The sequence below is a fragment of the Spermophilus citellus genome, assembly GCF_964194105.1.
Source record: "Spermophilus citellus genome assembly, chromosome: 4".
NCBI lineage: Eukaryota > Metazoa > Chordata > Mammalia > Rodentia > Sciuridae > Spermophilus > Spermophilus citellus.
Window position 1 is genome coordinate 215,272,219 of NC_138185.1, and position 19,293 is coordinate 215,291,511.

At 36.6% G+C, this 19,293-nt stretch overlaps 1 protein-coding gene across 1 annotated transcript in view; it reads right to left on the bottom strand.

Moving 5' to 3' along the window:
• Positions 1-425: 425 nt before the first annotated feature.
• Positions 426-19,293, bottom strand: part of ATXN3 (ataxin 3) — a 41,764-nt gene continuing 22,896 nt past the window's right edge. Inside the window, exons 8-11 of the mRNA XM_081290176.1 lie at positions 18,799-18,965; positions 17,454-17,550; positions 9,643-9,752; positions 426-4,929 (exon numbers count right to left, since the gene is read on the bottom strand). Coding sequence (XP_081146302.1) covers positions 4,835-4,929; positions 9,643-9,752; positions 17,454-17,550; positions 18,799-18,965 — 469 coding nt within the window. The 3' untranslated portion in view covers positions 426-4,834. The remainder of the gene's footprint in view (positions 4,930-9,642; positions 9,753-17,453; positions 17,551-18,798; positions 18,966-19,293) is intronic.

The following is a 19,293-nucleotide window of genomic DNA, read 5'->3' on the forward strand; positions in this document are numbered from 1 at the left end:
TACGGATGTGGCCAATGGCACAGCACTGGCCTAGCATACATGAGTCCCTGGGTTCAATCCCCAGCATAAAAATAAAAATTACCAATGCCCTTTGTCAAGCCTAAAGAACAATTACACAAGCATTTAAAAATCATCTCAAATAAAAATGTGGACTTCTTTTGGAAAAGATTGGAGGCACAGGCAATAATGGAACCTGTGGCAGGAATATCAGTGGGCTCCCTGGTCTGCTGCATCTGTCACTGAAGTGGGGCAAGAACACAGAGCTGTGGAGCTTTCCAATGCTCAGTTCTGATTCAGGGCTGAGTGCGGCCTGAAACTGCATTTCAGAAAAGCTCTCAGGTGAAACAGATGCTACTGGCCCTCCAACCATACTTTGAATAGCAAGACTATGAACTTAAAATAAACGCAGAGAAAGAAATAAAAAAGCAAACATTCTCTTTATTTAATAGTCTTTGATATTTAAAATACAACTCATCGAATATCCACATCAATAATAGAATCCTTAGCGTTCAACAGTGCTTTGGAAGCCCGGCTTGGAAGGACCAGAGGAAGGCCTGTGTGTGGAGTAACGGCAAACAACTCTACAAGAGAGGGGCACACACAGAGGGGCTGCAGAGCTGGGTCCTGAGCAAACAGCACTGCCATAGTGCACTTGTATCATGGCCAAAAGACAATGCCTTTTGTTTCACATGTTTTTTTAAACTTGAATTCCAAATATTTATACAGAACAGTAATTTTAAAAAACTTATTCATATTAGTCCAGTGTTGCAGAAATTAGGTAACCACGTTTAAATGTTATGATTTCTTCTTTCAAAAAAAAAAAAACATTAAAAATATCCCAGGAAACATTCAACTTTAAACTATGCAAGAGACAACTGAAAGATGCCTAAACAAATCAGGAGTTTTCACACACATCTCACTAATACTTCCTGCTTCCCACTTTGTCTATGAATCCAGTATTAAAATGTATCAATACACTTATTAAACATACCAATTACCATAAATTTAGAAGTTACATTACTAGCATTAATAATTAAAATGCCAGACCATTTTGGAAAAAATAAAAACAGCAGAAATATTCTTAAAAGAATCAAAATTCAGGAACAAACTAACCATGCCAATCATCTTTTTATTCATGAAAGAATAGAACAAAAGTTTTTTATTATTAATAAGACTTTAAAAAAATAATACAAAAGTCAGTTCATTAACAAAAGATGGTTATAAAGGAACTAGGAATGAAGAAAAGGTTTTATTTTGAATAGGAAAAAGTGAAAAATTATTTACACTGCTTAAATGATAATTTTTTTTCCTAATTAGGGTCACATATATCTTATTCTCTATACTTGCTAGAATTCAGAGACAACAAAGAATTCACTTAGAAAATACTGGCCTGAAGCCTTTCCAATTAAAGATAAAATGGGTTTTTTTTTTTTTTTTGGGGGGGGGAAGGAAAAGGAGTGACACATCAGGGCTTGGAGTGTTCCAGGCAAGGGCTTTACCACTGAGCTTTACTGACCTCCACAGATAGCATTTTTAATAGGCGGTCTCAATATTAATTATTAAATCCTCCTAGTAACTTTTTTTTTTTTAAAGATGGTGGGATTTAACCCAGGGCCTCATACATCTTGGGAAATCACTCTACCATCGAGCCACATCCCTAGCTGGGAATCCTCCTAATAACTTAAAATAGCAAAATTTTTCCAACTTAAGATTTTTAAATTACCACATTTTGATTATGCACTGAATTGATATTTGAATTTGCACAGGTCCAATGATCAGTTTTAAGAATTTAGTAACTCTTGGCACTAGTGTGATTCAAAAATACTATCAAACATGTAGAACTGAAAATGTGATTTAGGCTCTGACTGGAATAAACTTTATTTTATTCAACTTGCTATTAGATGAATCGTAACTACTCATTAACTTTGGCATCATGAATAAAACTTCAATTAAGAAAATCAAGTTAAAAAAAAAAGCACCTCTTAAATCTTCTGTGAATTGTAATAATTTGGCCAAAATCTTAGAATTTAGAGTTCACCTGCAGCAACCGTTTCAGACAATTTATATTCCTGAATATTTGTATGTTATTTACTATAAAAAGCATATTGATGGTTTTGGATCAGAGGTTAGCTACTCTGAATACTTAAAACAAATAATCCCTTAGTAAATCCACAATACCTAAAATTATGAGTGTTATTTCCCAAAGTTTGCTTAAATTTTACTTAAAATATTAGCATCACCACTATACATATTTAATCTTGGTAATACAAATTATACATTAGAAAAATGATACCAATAGTTTAAATATTAAACATTAAGATGTTCCCAATTGATAAAACAGAATGGAAATCTTTATAACTCTCTTAGCAGGACAGTTACTATGAATTTGCTTGCTCCTGACTTTTTTGCAGGTGGTTTACTGGAAGTGGCAGTTCCATAACAATTTTTTTTTATGCTACTGTTATAAGCACTGGCATATTTTCACAGTGGCTCATCAATTAAGATAAATCTAATCATTCAGATAAATTTAGGTCAATCCAAATAAGATGGCAATTGACTGGTGATTCTGGCTCTGCCTGCCAAATATGACAATTTCACAAGAAACTAAACAAACACATCCAGTGTGTGTGCTCTGCTGTTTTAAAATGTCCCTAATAAACAAATAAAGGTTGACATGCCATACTTTTGTAAGTGCTTTAAGGCATGTAATGCATAAACTTAATAAACTCTATAAAGCTAAAACTTTGTTGGTTTTTTACTTTTAAGTAGTTTATCAATTCACTCTGAAAAGTTTAATGCAACTTTTCAAAGAGAAAAAGTAAAGGCCAAATATCTGTGGAAAATATAGCTAGAACACTGGGGGATAATTACATAAATGTTTGGTCTTAAAATGTTTAGCTTTGTGCATTTTGAGGGAGTCTTTGAGCTCTAACATCCCTTGCATTTCTGAAGTCTTATAATTCTGTAACATTTTCAATAGTTAAAACTTCAGATTTTAAAATAAAACTGTCTAATATTGTGTCAAGGAAACTTCAGAAAATGACTAAAAAAATCTGTCCTAAGAAAAAGCTATTTCATAATCATAAATAAAGATATTTTTCATCTCTTTTCAGTTAGCAATAATCGTAGCTCAAAGAGCTTTCCCTGATAAAATGTGTGCAGCCACAAACCAGTGGTACAACATGCCATACTTTACTTTTCTAAGTTATCAGCTGAAATTTCTTCTTGAATTTTAGCTTATGAATAATTCAACATTCAAAAGGGCTTCAAAAAGGGGTGGGGAGCAGATGACAGACACCCATTAAGAGAGACATGGTAAAGTTTTCTTTTTGTTTTGGGGCACTGGGGATTGACCCCAGGGGCACTCTACCACTGAACCACATCCTCAGCCTTTTTATTTTTTCATTCTGAGGCAGGACCTTGCTAAATTACCAAGACTGGTCTCAACTTGTGATTCTCCTGCCTCAGTCTCCCAAGTTGCTAGAGTAACAGGCTTGCGCCACTGCACCAGGTGAGACATGGTTAATTTTCACCAAAATCACACCACTATATTGATCCAGCAAGAAACTCTCTGTGCATCCCAATGTTTATCAAAACTAAGAACTTTCTTATTTACAGACTCATTAAGTACTGTGACTTCAGTAACTCTAAAGCTATTTAAACATGATGCAATGTCAAATCACAGTATAAATTTAAATATATTTTCATTAGTAAACTATTTCATGTTCCATATTACCATCTCTGGCAAGCTTACCTACCTAAAAAATGTGAAGCAGACATCTACATTCCATGATTCAATTGTAAATACAACATAAAGCTCCATCACAAAAGAAAAATTAAAATAAACTATTACTAAAATTGAAGGCCAGATTTTTCTCTATCATACATTCATAGTGGGTACATATGTTAAGCCTCGTAACACAGGGAAATGTGCCTGCACACTATGCTTTCGACATTTCCCAACTGGAGAAAAAGGAAATAAGGCGCAGGAGAAAGAGATTACAACAAAGCTGTAAAAGTTCTGCCATAATTGAAAAGACATTCATAAAGCATCTGAGAAAGCATGTGCTCACACATTTTTTTTAATGCTCATTTATTCTCAAATACTGTGTAGAGCCGATTTCAGAATTTAGGAATGCACCGAAGTCATAAAATAATGATCCCATCATAGAGAGCTTAAAAAACAAAACCTCAGAAAAGATAACCATCTTTCAAAAGAGTTGTAGAAAAATAATAAAATCTAGCTAGCAGAAAAATTGTGAACCAAGAAAATAACCGGAGAAAACATCCACTGCACAATACAATTAGGTGTGAGAGAAAGGTTTATCCTTCCAGAACTAATACCGTCATTGAGGCAGACAGACATTTTCCTGAAAGGTTAATTTGGTTCATGAGAAATAAAACCAGTTATCAGATGATGAAAGACAGCCAAATTACTTACAACCCAACAGAGAAAAGGAGAACAAAATCACATGGAACAAGTTCAGTGGCAAGAGCAAGTTAGTTTGGTCTATAAAAAGAGTCAAGAAAAAATATACTAATTTTAGACATGTTAGATATTGCACACACAAAGAGAAAAAGAAACATTTAGAAAACCATTTTAAATTTTTTAATTGCTGACTAGCTTTTGGGCTAGTCTTTGGAGGATCATTATTTAGTGCTTCAACTGATGCATTTTTTCACTTTCTCCTCATTGTGTTTGCAAACCACCTAAAGGTCTTATTTCCTCTGATGAACATTGCTCTTTGACACATTACCAAGATGGACCCTATGCTGTAACCACACAGGACAAGGTTGGAAAGTGTGAATATCTAGATGATTTTTTTTAAAGGTATTATTTTTTTCCTTCTGTTTTCATATTATTTTTAACAGTTTCTAAGGACATGGTCACAGCTGCCTGAAGCATGTCTTCTTCACTCATGGAATCACCTGTGGGAAAATAAAACACATACATTTCTTAAAAATTTCTAGAAAATTCTTGGTCATCAAAAGATGAACTCTTAGGGAATGTACTTCTGTTTAAACCCTAGTTTCTCTCTCTTTTTTTTTTTTTTTTTTTTTTGTCTTTTTAATTCATATAAAGTAAAATTCACACTTACTTAGTTTTACAATTTTTTTTTCTTGGTAGCACTGGGGATTTTTTTTTTTTTAAAGAATTGAATTCTTTATTTGTGATATCCATAAACATTGCTATTCTAGATTTCTATTCAGGAAGGCAGTTTTCTCCTTTTTTTTTTTTTTTATAAACAACAACTTGAATTCTATCCCATGAAAGGGCTACAAATATACATTTGTTAACCAAGAAGAACACAGATATTTTGACTTACTTGCACCTAAGATACCAGTACACACAGCTGGTTCATTAGTTGCAGCACTGGGGATTTAACCCACAAGTGCTATACCTCTAGCCCTCGCCTTTTAAAATAATTTTTATTTTGAACAGTCTTGCTAAATTGCTGAGGCAGACCTCAAACTTGCAATCCTCTTGTCTCAGCCTCCCAAGTTGCTGGGATTACAGGTGTGCACCACCAGTCCTGCAGTTTTAAATCTCTGATAGATGCATGGAGCTGTTTAATTAACACTACCAATCAAGATACACACCTGTTTCACTGCCTCCAAAAATTCCTTAGTGATCCCTCTTTGTGGTCAATCCCCAATCCCTAACCCCTAATCCCAGGCAACCACTGATATGTTCTTTGTTGTTTAACCTTATCACTTCCTCCAAGTCATATGAATAGAAGTATACAGTAAATATTTGGCCTTTTGAATATGGCTATATTTACTAAGCATAATGCATTTAAGATTTATTCTGTGTATCAACAATTCATACTATCTGGAAAAATTTGATTTTGAAATAATTGTCAATTCACAGAAAGTTGCAAAATTACATAGTTATGTACCCTTCAGCCCAACTTCACCCAAGTTACATTTTATAGAACTAAAGCTCAGCCAGACATGGTGGTGCATGCCTGTAATCCTAGGGGATCGGGAGGCTAAGACAGGAGGATCATAACTTCAAGGTCAGCCTCAGCAACTTAGTGAGAACCTGTTTCAAAATTAAAAAAAAAAAATTATAACAGGCTGGGATGTGGCTCACATCCCTTTGGTTCAATTCCAGTACTAAAAAAAAAAAAAAAAAAAAAAAGCCCAATCCAGATATTGATATTAGTGCACTGTATGTAGTTCTACATGACATTACATTCCACATATGAATGCATGTAACCATCACCACCATAATCAGGAAAACAGACTTGGGGGGCCCAGGGTAGCCCATGGAAGAGCACACTTGCCTAGCATGCATAAGGCCCTGAGTTTGATCCCCAGTACTGCAAAACGAAATGACCAAAAGACATGGAACCACTCCAGTACCACAAAGAACTCCTTCCTGCCAATGCTTTATAGTCACCCTTATCCCTTTTCTACCCTCTCCCTAATTGTTGGCAACCTCTAATTCGTTCTCTATATCCATATATTTGTGCTTTTTGGAATGTTGTGCAAATGGAATCATACAGTTGGAGACCTTTGTAGATTTTTTTTTTCCACACTCAGCACAATGCTCCTGAGAGATTCCTTTAAGTCGCTGCAGTTGGTTTCTTTTTGACTTTGGGATTATATTCCATGGTATAGATACACTATGCTTAGCCATTCACCCATGTAGGACATGTTGGTTATTTCCAGTTTTTATTATGTCAAAGTTGCAATGAACATTTGTGTACAGGTTTTTGTTTGGACATAAATTTCCATTTCTGAATTAATGCCCAGGAATGTAAATGCTGGGTCATATCATCAGTGTATATTCAGTGTTTTAAAAAATGGTCAAATTATATTCCAAAATTGGCTGGGCCAGTTAAAAGTAAATGTAGAAAGCTCCCTTCTCTTTCTATCCCTTGACCCTCCCTCATTTGTAACATATAATTGCCTTCAAATATTTTCTTTTTTTTTAAATATTTTTTTAGTTATACATGGACACAATATCTTTATTTTGTTTGTTTATTTTTATGTGGTGTTGAGGCTCGAACCCAGGGTCTTTCACGTGCAAGGCGAGCACTCTCGCTCTACCACTGAGCCACAATCCCAGCCCCCAAATATTTTCTTTATATCACTGAAAACCAAATCAATTATTATAATTCTTGTATCAATCATTAAGCATAATTTAGAAAATATAAGAGGAGGAGAAAGTCTATTGTGTCTGCCATTCTCTATTTTTCCTTCCTGATATTTCTTTATTACTTATTTTCTGAACTTGACAGTCTACTGGAGGCAAAAATATCTTCACTTCCCCTTTATTCCTGAAGGATATTTCACTGGCTATAGAATTTGTGTATAGTTTTTCTTTCAGTACTTGGAAGAATGTTGTCTACTTCTTTCTGGCCTCCATGATTTCTCATGACACGTCATGGTATAAATTTGGGGGGTTTATCTTATGTAAAGTTCATTCAGCTTCTTCAATTTCTAGTGTTCTGTCTTTGTCAAATTTTGGAAATTTTCAACCATCATTTCTACAGAAACTTTTTCATCTTCACCCTCTTTCTCTCCCATGATACTAATGTTAGGTCTTTTGTTAGTGTGCCACAGATCTCTAATGCTCTGTCCATTTTTTCCAGTCTGTTTTCTCTGTGTTGCTCAGAATAGGTAATCTCTTCTCTTCTTTTCTGCTACTGGGAATTGAACCTAGGAGCACTAAAACGCTGAGCCACATACCCAGCCCTTTTCTTAAAATTTTGAGACAGCTTAGGGCCTTGCTAACTTGCTGAGGCTGGCTTTGAACTTCTGATCATCCCGCTTCAGCCTCCCAAATCACTGGCATTACAGGTATGCACCACCACGCCTGGCTGAAGAGGTAATTTCTATTGTTCTGTCTGATTAGCATTCACTTTTGGCTATAGATAGCAGCTTCTGGGGGGCTTTTCTCTTGGTCTGTGCCTGTGGCTTCACTGCACCAAGTTCAGCATATCTGAGGCAAAACAGAAAATCCAGACCATTCATGACCATGTTACTCTCTGATCCTGAGGTCCCTAACCAACTGTCTCTTCTCTGCTTTTGAAGTTCTTGTTTGTTTTACACAAGTATCCAGGTTCTTCACTTCACACAGCAGGAGGAATGAGAAAAAGCACAAGTTCATTCCTTTTAGTCTTCAGTTGTTTGGATACATCTATGTGAGCACCCATTCTCCACATGAAGGCCACCTGTAGGCAGCTTCCAATTTAGGGCCACAATGAATCCAGCTGCTATATACAACCACTTGTAAGTTTTTGTGTAAGTTTTCTCTCTTTTGATTACATAGCTAGGTGTTAAGACTCCTGGGTCACATGGTTAAGTTATACCATTTAAGTATATAAAAAATGCCACACTGTTTTCCAAAGCATGGAAAACATTTTACATTCCCACTAATAGTCCCAGTTGCTCTGAGCCTTGCCAGTATTTAATATCATTTGCTTTATTTGTTCATAAAGTCATTCTTTCGATTTTTTTAAAATTTTTTTTTAGTTGTAGATGGACACGACCTTTATTTTATTTATTTTTATATGGTGCTAAGGATCAAACCCAGTGCCTCACACATGCTAGGCAAGCATTCTACCACTGAGCCACAACCCCAGCCACAAACCATTCTTACAGTTATGTCACATTATCTCATTGTGGGGTTTTTTTGTTCTGTTTTGTTTTGTTTTTGGTACTGGGGATTGAACTCAGGCGTACACGGCCACTGAGCCACATCCCCAGCCTTATTTTGTATAATCTGTCTTGATTTCTTCAATTCTTGATCAGATCATACCAGAACCTTACTCCAAACTGATGTGAAGACACAGTAAGATAATGTGTATAACAACGGGTAATGTAGTCACAGGTGCAAACAGCTGTTGGCCACCATAACCCACACTCATCCCTTCTAACTGAAAACGGGAGGTAGAAAGTTAATATAAAATCTAGCCAAAATGACAAACATGTAGCTTCTGTTTTATTGTGCCTTTCTCTAGTGACTAGTGATACTGACCATTTCTGCTTACCACTGTATTATTTGGTGAAATGTGTTTTCAAATTCTTCATCTATTTATTTGAGTTATTTTCTTACTGTATAGTTTTGAGAGTTCTCTGCAGGTTCACCTTACAAATCCTTTGTCAGATACAGCTTCCTTTTCATTCAACTTCTACTACCAACATTTGACCAATGTTTAAGAACTATTAAGCCTGCTGATCTCTGGATTACACTCAAATGTTTTTTAGTTTTCTAGGTAATAAACTATACTTATTTTCCATCTATTAATATTCACTATCTCTGAGGAGTTTTTGGAGAATATACTAATTACTGTGAAGTTGCATGTACTATGTTTATAATTTTAAAACCAAATATTCTTTGAGTACTCTACTCTGCCTACTCTATAGACCAGGGAAATTTAGAGTACAAGTTCAATTAACAGTTTTAACAGGACTAAAGAGGAAAGAGAACATATGAAGCAAAAATCACATGGAGGGCTGGGGTTGTGGCTCAGTGGTAGAGGACTTGCCTAGCACTTGTGAGGCACTGAGTTTGAACCTCAGGACCACATAAAAATAAATGAAGTTATTAACAAAATCACATGGAGTTTGTGTATCAAATAGAGCATGCAAGTAAAAATGTGATGACTACTAATCAGAGATCCAAACCTCGATCACTCCCACGTGCTCCTGAACTTGTGGTTGGCCTTTCACATGGATGTGAGACCTGTCCTGGTGGATCTACTTGCTGCTGCTGCTGCTGCTGCTGCTGCTGTTGCCTGAAACATTTGAAAGTGAATGTGTATTAAATAATGATCTAAAACCAAATAAACAGGAGAAAATCTTTCACATGAAAAACTGTTCCATAAATCAAAAAATAATCACTGTCATGAACATCACAAAATGCAGCAAGAATAACTGGTCTGATAATTAAGTATTCATACTAGGAAACCTAGATATAAAATTTGAATTTATCAGACCAATTAAGAGATAGGTACGTCCACCACAAAATAACTTATCATACAAGATTCACTGGTAGTTATTCTTATGCAAATGAGTATTGGTTTACAGATCCTTAATATTGTTTGAAGTCACTGAAAAGGGACTCTGAGAAATCACCTCGCATTAGCATGTAAATTAACATGATCTTTTCCCTTCTTATCCTTCAGGTCTTTCTGAGTTTAAACATCTCCAAAGATGCCTTTAAACACCCACCTGAAGTAGCCACCTGGTGTTCTCTCATTACTTCATTTTGTTTATTTTCATTACTTCATTTTAATCCTCAGTATAAACTTACTACCATCTGATATTCTTCTCTTTAGTTTCTTTCTTGGGGAATAAACTAGCAAGAATACAAACCTAGTCCCGTTTATCTATTTCTCTAGTGCCTAACACTGTGTCTGTCACATAGTGAACATTTATCAGGTACTTGATGAATTAAAGACACGAAAACAACTATAAAACATATATTATCAAGCTTTCAGTAGTAGACTGTATTGCAATAAGTTCTTCTGTATTTTTAAAGTAAAAACAATGTCATAAAATCCATATGTTTTAACATGGAAACATGCCAGTTATAGGACTGAAACTGGGTGGAGTGGCACACACCTCAGTCCCAGCTATTTGGGAAGCTGAGGCAGGAAGGAGGATCCCTTGAGGCCAGCAGTTTGAGACCAGCCTGGGCAACACTGTGAGATCCTATCTCCAACAAACAGGCAATAGGTAGTAGGAGTGTTTCCTTGTATTTAGAAAATACACACTGAAGCATTGAGACAAAATGAGAAATAATGCAAGTTTTTCCCAAATGGTTCAGAAAGGTCAACAGCTGGAAAATCTGGGTGTAGGGAACTGAAGGGATAAGGAGCCCTGTGTACTATTTCAGCTTTTATGTATGTCTGAAATTATTTCATATGTAAAAACACATACACAGAATACTAAAAAAACATATATTTTATAAATGGCTGAGAATCTGAAGTCATATTTAAAAAGGAAACAGAATTTTAAAACTATCAGCAACACTATTAATAGAATGGCATATTTTTTTTCCCCTGGTGTGCCTCTCAATCTTGAATTTTAAATGTGAGCAACAAAGGAAATTCCACCAGTGATAACTCGATTTCTTCCTGATGGCCTGAGATAAAATGCTGATGCAGCACAGGTGTATGACCTGCCGATGTTCATAGCTAATGGTGCATGCGTGGGTAGCATGCTCCACTAGCATGTCCTGGTTCTGAGCCATGACATGAGACAGACTTCTCGGGAATTTCTGGCACATCAGATAACTTCCACGCCTTCTCTCTTCTACTCAAGAATGAATGTCGGAACGCAAGAGAGTGATAGGACAGACAGCAACTTCAGAGGGATAACCTTTATCCTACTTCTTATTTTTAAATTAATATTAATGACATTAATAAATGCACATATTTATGGAGTTATTCTACTTTTAATTGATAAACAATGAGAAGAAAAACAACTGCCAACTTTGAAACAGTCTTGACACCTTTCAGCCTCGAAGACACGGAGATGGAACATGTTCAAACAGCACTCAGCATCCATTCCCACTGTGCATTCTAATGTGGCTTTAGTATTACAGAGGCCACCAAGCTAAAACCCAAAAGACCAACACTCCTTTACAGATAGGATCCTGGTTACAAATTAAGCCTTCGTATGAGATTATAAAGGCAGAAATGAGGTACAGCCATCTTCCTGCTATCTTGGCTGCTCTCTGCTGGTAAGCAAAGTTATGGAGATACAGTCCCTGAATCCTGTTACATGGCTGTCACTGTGGAGGCCAGAGTTCATGCTCCCAGGTCCAGGTAGGTGCAGCAGTGGCTTCCTGACCCTGGGATCACAGCTGTAACACTGTGTTCTTAAACTCAATATCCTTAATTGGGCCAGGCACCGTGGTGCACGCCTGTAATCCCAGTAGCTCAGGAGGCCAAGGCAGGAGGAGCATGGGTTCAAAGCCAGCCTCAGCAATTTAGCAAGGTACTAAGCAACTCAGTGAGACCCTGTCTCTAATAAAATACAAAATAGGGCTAGGGATGTAGCTCAGTGGTCAAGTGCCCCTGAGTTCAAACCCTGGTATCCTCCTCCGACAAAAATCCTGATTTGCCATCGTCCCAACAGGGTAGGAGTTGCAAATATTGCCAGAGGTGGACTGTGGTATTTTGGAGGCCTAGAATACCACACCTCCCACTTTTCCTAAGACTTTACGCCACTAATTTCTGTATTGAATACTACTCTATTTAAACACCCCTAATAGTTTCTGCTTCTTAAATTGAATCCTGTCAAATTATGCCATGCCACTGAAGTGATGGCTCAGAAAAGCCACCGCAGACTATCTGAAAGAGCTGCTCAGATTCACAAATCTCATCTTCAGCCTGTATGCCTTCACTCCAGCCTTCACCATGTCCATCAGGGTGACCCAGAAGTCCTACTCAGTGTCCACCTGTGGCTCCAGGGCCTCCAGTAGCCACTTACACATACATGAGTGTACCTGGTATGCATATCAACTCTTCCAGCTTCTCCTGGGTGGGCAGCAGGAGCAGCTTCTGGGGCAGACTGTGTGCTGGCAGAGGTCTAGCCAATGGCCATGGCAAGGTTGGTGATATGGGGGGGCATCACAAACATCACAGTGGACCACAGAGTGCTGAGGCCCCTCGAACTGGAGATGGATCCCAACATCCAGGCCATGCATATTCAGGAAGAGAAATAGATCAAAACTCCCAACAAATTTGCTGCCTTCATTGATAATGTATGGTTCCTGGAGCAAAAAATGCTGGAGACCATGTGAAGCCTCCTGCAGCAGCAGAAGATAGCTCAGAGTGACATGGACAACATGTTTAAGAGCCACACTGACAATCTTCAATAGCAGCTGGAGTCAATGGGCCTGGAGAAGTTGAAGCTGGAGGCAGAGCTCGGCGGTATGCAGAGAAGGTGGAGGACTTCAAGAATAAGTATGAGAATAAGATCTATAAGCATGCAGAGATGGAGAACCGGTGTCCTCATCAGGAAGGATGGGGATGAGGATTCTAAGAACAAGATACAGCTGGAGTCTCATCTGGAAGGACTGACTGATGAGATCAACTTCCTCAGGTAGCCATATGAAAAGAAGATCGGAAAATGCATCTCTGTGGTGCTGTCCGTGAAGCCCAGCACTCCCTGGACATGGACAGCATCATCGCAAGGTCCTCACTCAGAACAAGGCCACAATGAAACAGCTTGCTGATCTCTGAGATGAACTTCAACATCAGCCACCTCTGGGCAAAAAGTGAGGCCTTCAAATGTCAGAGGATATACCTGGAGGCTGCCCCTGCTGGTGCTGGACAACAAGGTAGGGAGATGGACAGTAAGGGTGCCAAGGCCAAGCCAGCTAGCTGGGACTACCCTATGGCAGGCCAAGCAAGACATGACATGACAACTGTGTGAGTACAGGAGCTTATGAATGTGATACTGGTCCTGGATGCAGAACGTGAGTCTCCTTATGATGGGGCTGAGTGCCTTCCAGTCCAGCTCCACCTCTGGTAGGGGGTCCAGGTCCTTCAGCTACACCAAAGCCATGGTTGGGGAAAAGACTGAGACCTATAATGAGAAGCTAGTGACGAAGTCCTCTGCCTTCTCAAGTCTCTTCCCAGCCTCCCCAAGTCCCTTCCCAGCCTTCCCTCTCCTGTAGCTGTGGTGGAGCCTACAAGGGAGACACCTATACAGAGGAATACAGGGAACAAGAGACCCACCCACCTAAGGCTCAGTCCTGGTTCTCAGCTCCACCCCGGGGGAGGTCTACTGCACCCCCTCTTATCCATGCCCTCAATCCAAAACCAATTCATTTGTTTTTTCCAAAACAAAATCTCAGCTGGCTCTGTCAACTGAGGGAAAGAAAAAATGTCACTGCAAACTATGGCCATGGAAATAATATTTGTGTCCTTCCTTGTATGGAAACTGCCTTTAGGCAACAGAAAAAAATCTGCATTGTTGCAAACTATACCTGGAGAACACATTAGTAATAAAATACAGTTTACAAAACAGTTTATACCCACTGCTTAATCTGATCCTCATAACACACAAGTTAAAGCAGATTTTATAGTGACATGGCTGATATAGTAGAATTTTGCTTGGGGTTTTTCTGACAAGTAATTTAGAAATTACTGCTGGAAAAAATGTCCTGGCTATGAAAATATTATTTAGCAAATCTTAAACTACAAATTTGTAGTAGGTAGATTTTTAACGGTATTTTTTACATAAGAAAGAAATCTTATAGTATGCTTTATGCACAAGTACTGTGGTTACTATACTAATTATGAAGCTTCAAATATATAACCGGAAGTGGGGAACCCTATAAAACTTTATGAATAACAAGTTAGCACCAGTATCAGTTTAGGGAGATTGAAAGAGAACAGTTAGCTTGATGAGCTTTGAGCAAGTGCCCTGAGCTACAGAGATAAGAACCCATCCAGGATAAGTAATTAGGAATTTTAGTGAAAGGCAAATATTAGTTTCTCAGTTCTTGAAGTTATTTTATAAAGTTCTGAATGCTAGCCAATGTTAAAAACAAACATCAAAAAGTTCAACTCTTAAACTCAGCAACATGTGACTATGTGAAAATATTCTCTAACATTTAAAGTTCTCACTAGTATTTTCAAAGTTAAACCAGGAGGCAGAGGACAAAGGCTAAAGCTGACAACCATCTTTAATCCTCAATGTACTATCCTCCAATTAGAAGGAGGCACACCAATACCTGAAAGTTTTTTTTTTTTTTAAAGAGAGAGTGAGAGAGGAGAGAGAGAGAGAGAGAGAATTTTTAATATTTATTTTTTAGTTTTTGGCGGACACAACATCTTTGTTTGTATGTGGTGCTGAGGATCGAACCCCAGCACGCATACCAGGCGAGCGCGCTACCGCTTGAGCCACATCCCCAGCCCCACCTGAAAGTTTTAAAAAGGGTGCAAGGTTGACCAAACTGTCTGTTTTACTTAAAAAAAAAAAAAAAAAAAAAAAAAAAACCTAGTTATTACTTTTGAATTTTGCTTGTTATAATTAGCCATTACTAAGTTATCTTCACTACTATTAAAAGAAAAGTTGATGGATAGTTTCACATTTTTAATCCAAAAAAAGTCTAAAAAAAAAGTGAAATGTAAATAAAAGATGGGTTTATTTTTATACTTGAAATGTTTTCGTTTTCTTAGGTGTACTGTGAATTTTGTAGCTTTTCTATAAGGTATGTCTACAAAGAACTGGGTGAGGTGTTGCTTGCCTGTAATCCCAGCAGCTTGGGAGGCTGAGGCAAGAGGAAAATGAGTTCAAAGCCACCTCAGCAACTTAGCGAGGCCCTGAGCAACTTTATAAGCCCCTGTGACTAAATAGAAAATAAACAGGTCTTGGGCGCTGGGGTCATATCTCAGTGGTAGAGCGCTTGCCTAGCCTGTGTTGAGGCACTGGGTTCAATTCTCAGTACCACATATAAAGTTAAGGTTCATCAACATCTAAAAAACAATATATATATATATATATATATATATATATATATATATATATATACACATACATACATACATATACACACACACACACACACACAGGAACTTTCATTTAAAAAATTATTATTATTATTATTATTATTATTATTATTTTAATCAGAAGGTCTGGAGAAGTAGCTCAGTGGTTAAGTGCCCTGGATTCAATCCCTGGTACCAAAAAAAAAGTATAGCTATTTGGATCATCTGATTCTGGACAAAAGAAAAAAGGTCTGAAATAAACATGGTAGAAGTATCATTTGAGAACTATTCTGAAAAACACTTTATTTAGAAATCTGTACTGAGGACTTAACCTTAAAAATGATCTCATACACTAATCCAGTATCTGACATCCTCAGAATAATTAGAGGAAAGGATGAGAAAGAAGCAGAGTCAGTACAAGGATTGTTCACTACACCCAAAGTCCTAACAGCAAAAACTAAAAGGTTTATAAATAAATTATGATATACTCATTCACTTTATGAAACATCATGCACTCTAGTGAATATTACTGTCATGGGAAAATGTTTTAACATATAGTATGTATGTCTTTATGTGACCAGAAAACAATGTGCCCAAATACTGATATTGGTTATTGAAAGACGGTGGGAATATACTTTCTTTTAATTTTGGAATTTCTTAAAATAAATTTTCTAGAATATTAGTTTCATCCACTTAAGTAATTTTACGTTATTTTTAACACTAGATATTTGATGATATAGAATTATTAATTATGTGATGATTATTTTGTGACAACAGCATTTAGCTACATATTTTTTAGAGACATTTTAAATTTATGAACTAGATAATATAAATTAAATAATATGATGACAAAATACTCCAAGCCTGGGGACAGAAGAATAGGAAAGAACTGAGAGCTGGGAGCATAAAATAATGAGGTTGGTCATGTGCTAATATTTGTTAAATCTGAATAAATGGGTTCATTATGCTAGTTTCACCATATATGTATAAATCTGAAGTTTATGAAAATTAAAAATTAATTTTATAATTAAAATGTGAAAAGCACTATATCACTGAATAAAGACTAGAAATATCTCACATTAACAGGATGTCAGCTGATCAGAACTTTCCTTCATATACTTCTGAGTTGTGACTTAAAAAAACAGAAAACAGAAAAAGTAAATATTATCTTCATTATACCAACAGATGCAAAATGCTCCATTATTTTAGTTATCACTAAATACTGCCAATTATAATTTTAAGATGCTTCTCATTTCAGAGATGTAGAAAAGTAGGTATATGTGTACTTTCAAATTGATGAAATACAGTAACTAATAGACCAGATTCAGTCACTGGTCTTTGGATTGGACCCGGATCTGAGGATCTGAATATCTATTAGAGATCTTGTAGTCCTTAAGACAGATTTTATTTCTCCTTTAAAAAAGGAAAAAGAGAAGAATTGAGAATGATAATTATTGAGAAGGAAGATATTTTTATAGGGTGAAATTTTCTTTTGCGAGCACTTTATAAAGCTATGCACAAAATAAGGTTTTAGGCATTGAAGATTGAGATTTGCTGTTTGCTTCCATGTCTCTGAGGCTGACAGGCCTGCAGGCCCCATCTAAAGTGGCAGTGAGCAGGACCATGAATCACTACCTCTATCTGGAAGTGCGCTCCCTGCCTCCAGTGCTGTTTTTCTTATTAACTAGTGAAGAATTCTGCACACACAGGATCAACAGGCATTGTTCTTCCCTTGCCTAATTCTATTTTCCTTTGATTAACAAAGTTTTACAATGTTCTTTCACTTTATTTCATTTAAAATTTATCCTGTATTGTGGCAAAGTTTTTCCCTAAAACTACATTCATTTTGTATTTTATTTGCTGTAAAAATTTTTAAGTACATTTAAATATACACAAACCTCAGGCGGTAACCAGACATTTACAAACAGACAAAATAGCCAAAGCAAATATTAAATATGCAACTTTAATTTGTACCAACTACTTTACTTTTCAAAGTAGGCTTCTCTTCTTTTCCGCAGCTCTTCTGAAGTAAGATTCGTACCTGATGTCTGGGGAATATCTTGAGATATATTTCTGGAACTACCTAAAAACAAAATAAAAGAGCAAAAAGCAATTGTTTTATTCAACAATTCAAGAGATGATGTTTATTTTTATCTGAACAAGCTTTTAAGATTTTGAAAGTATCAGAAGGGCTGTGAAAGTCTCATGGACTAAGGCACACCAAATCTAATTTACGTCTATCACATTCAAAGCTGACACCCACATGCAATGCAACAGTTCTGAGAATAAAGTCCAAAAAGCAACCTGGTATGAGAAGTCACTAACATCACACGTGTATGCTCTCTTTAATTTATTAAAAATGAACCCACACCTTCAAGACACCGTGTTCCTCCAACCCATGTCTTGAAGGTGTAGATCATTAGGCAAATGATCCTAAGACAAATCCATTCTCGATACTCCTCTACCACAATATCTGGTATTACAACAGAGATTTTATCAACCTGTAAACTGGTAAGAGAAATGAATTATATAAATACAACTCAGATTACTAGGCTAAGCCAACAGGGCTCGACTAGTAAAAACTGGTACTGTACACCAAATGGAGTATTCAGTGGTATGCTGGGAGGCATGAGACGTTCAGGATAGAAACAATTTTGTATAAATGGAATCGCAAGTATAGTTAGACTACTAAGGAATTCAGTTGATGAGTGATTTCATTAGACAGTAGAAACCAATTTGTATGAGTGAAATTAAAACAAAACAACAAAAATAAACCACTTCACACTTAAGTTAAACACTTTGAGCTATGTCAGCGTTTTTCTATGCCTACATTCCTGAGGGAACAGATCTTTGCTCTTCTTTGTTGATGGATTTATATCACTAAAGAAGTGGGCCCATTAAAAAGCACAATTAAGCTTAAAGTTGCATAGTCAATAAGTGTTAAATTTTTGTCAAATCAATTTATATTCTCTGTCCAGTCCTTCTGTCACATCCAATGCATACATTTCTGAAGGAACTGGTTTGGATAAGGGTCATCTGACGCCTACAAAGATTACCCTAAATTTACTGTTTTTTAGTACAGTTTAATAATCAAATAAAATAAAAAATAAATTAAAATATAATTACATTTCCTAAATGTAACTAATAACAGTTCTAATATAAGTTGTAAAAGTGATATATGTTACAAGAAATCTAAAAGAAAAGCTGACTGTGCATAGCTTCTGCAGTAACTGTTTAAGAACTCCTAGTAACAATACACTAATTTCCAGGAAAACTAAGAATAATCTGAATCAATTCTTCAAAAATAAGGTACACATTACAATATTTATACCTTGCATACTGAGCTGAATAGCCCTGCGGAGATCTGCTTCTTCATCTTCCATGTCAATTTCCTGGCGACTTAGTGCCAGAGCCCTCTGCAAATCCTCCTCATCTTCATCTAACATTCCTGATCCATCATTTGCTTCTAAAACCCGTTCCAGGTCTGTTCTAAGGACTCTGAAGAACAAAAGCAATCATAATAACTGCTGCCCTAGTCTTTAATTTTAGACATAATACAAAGGCATTTGCAAACTGAAGATTTTAAGTACAAATAAGTTTTCTGTCAGATAAGCTCTAGTAATATGAAGATGGTATTGTAATGTGCACCTAAGTTAATACACTTAAGTAATTCAAAGAATTTGTTCAAACTGATTCAATAAACTCTGCTAAAATAGGACTGAGATATAGCTCAGTTGGTAGAGCACTTGCCTTGCATGTACAGGGCCCTGCGTTCAATCTCCAGCACCACAAAAACAAAACAAAACAAAACAAGACTAAATCCTAG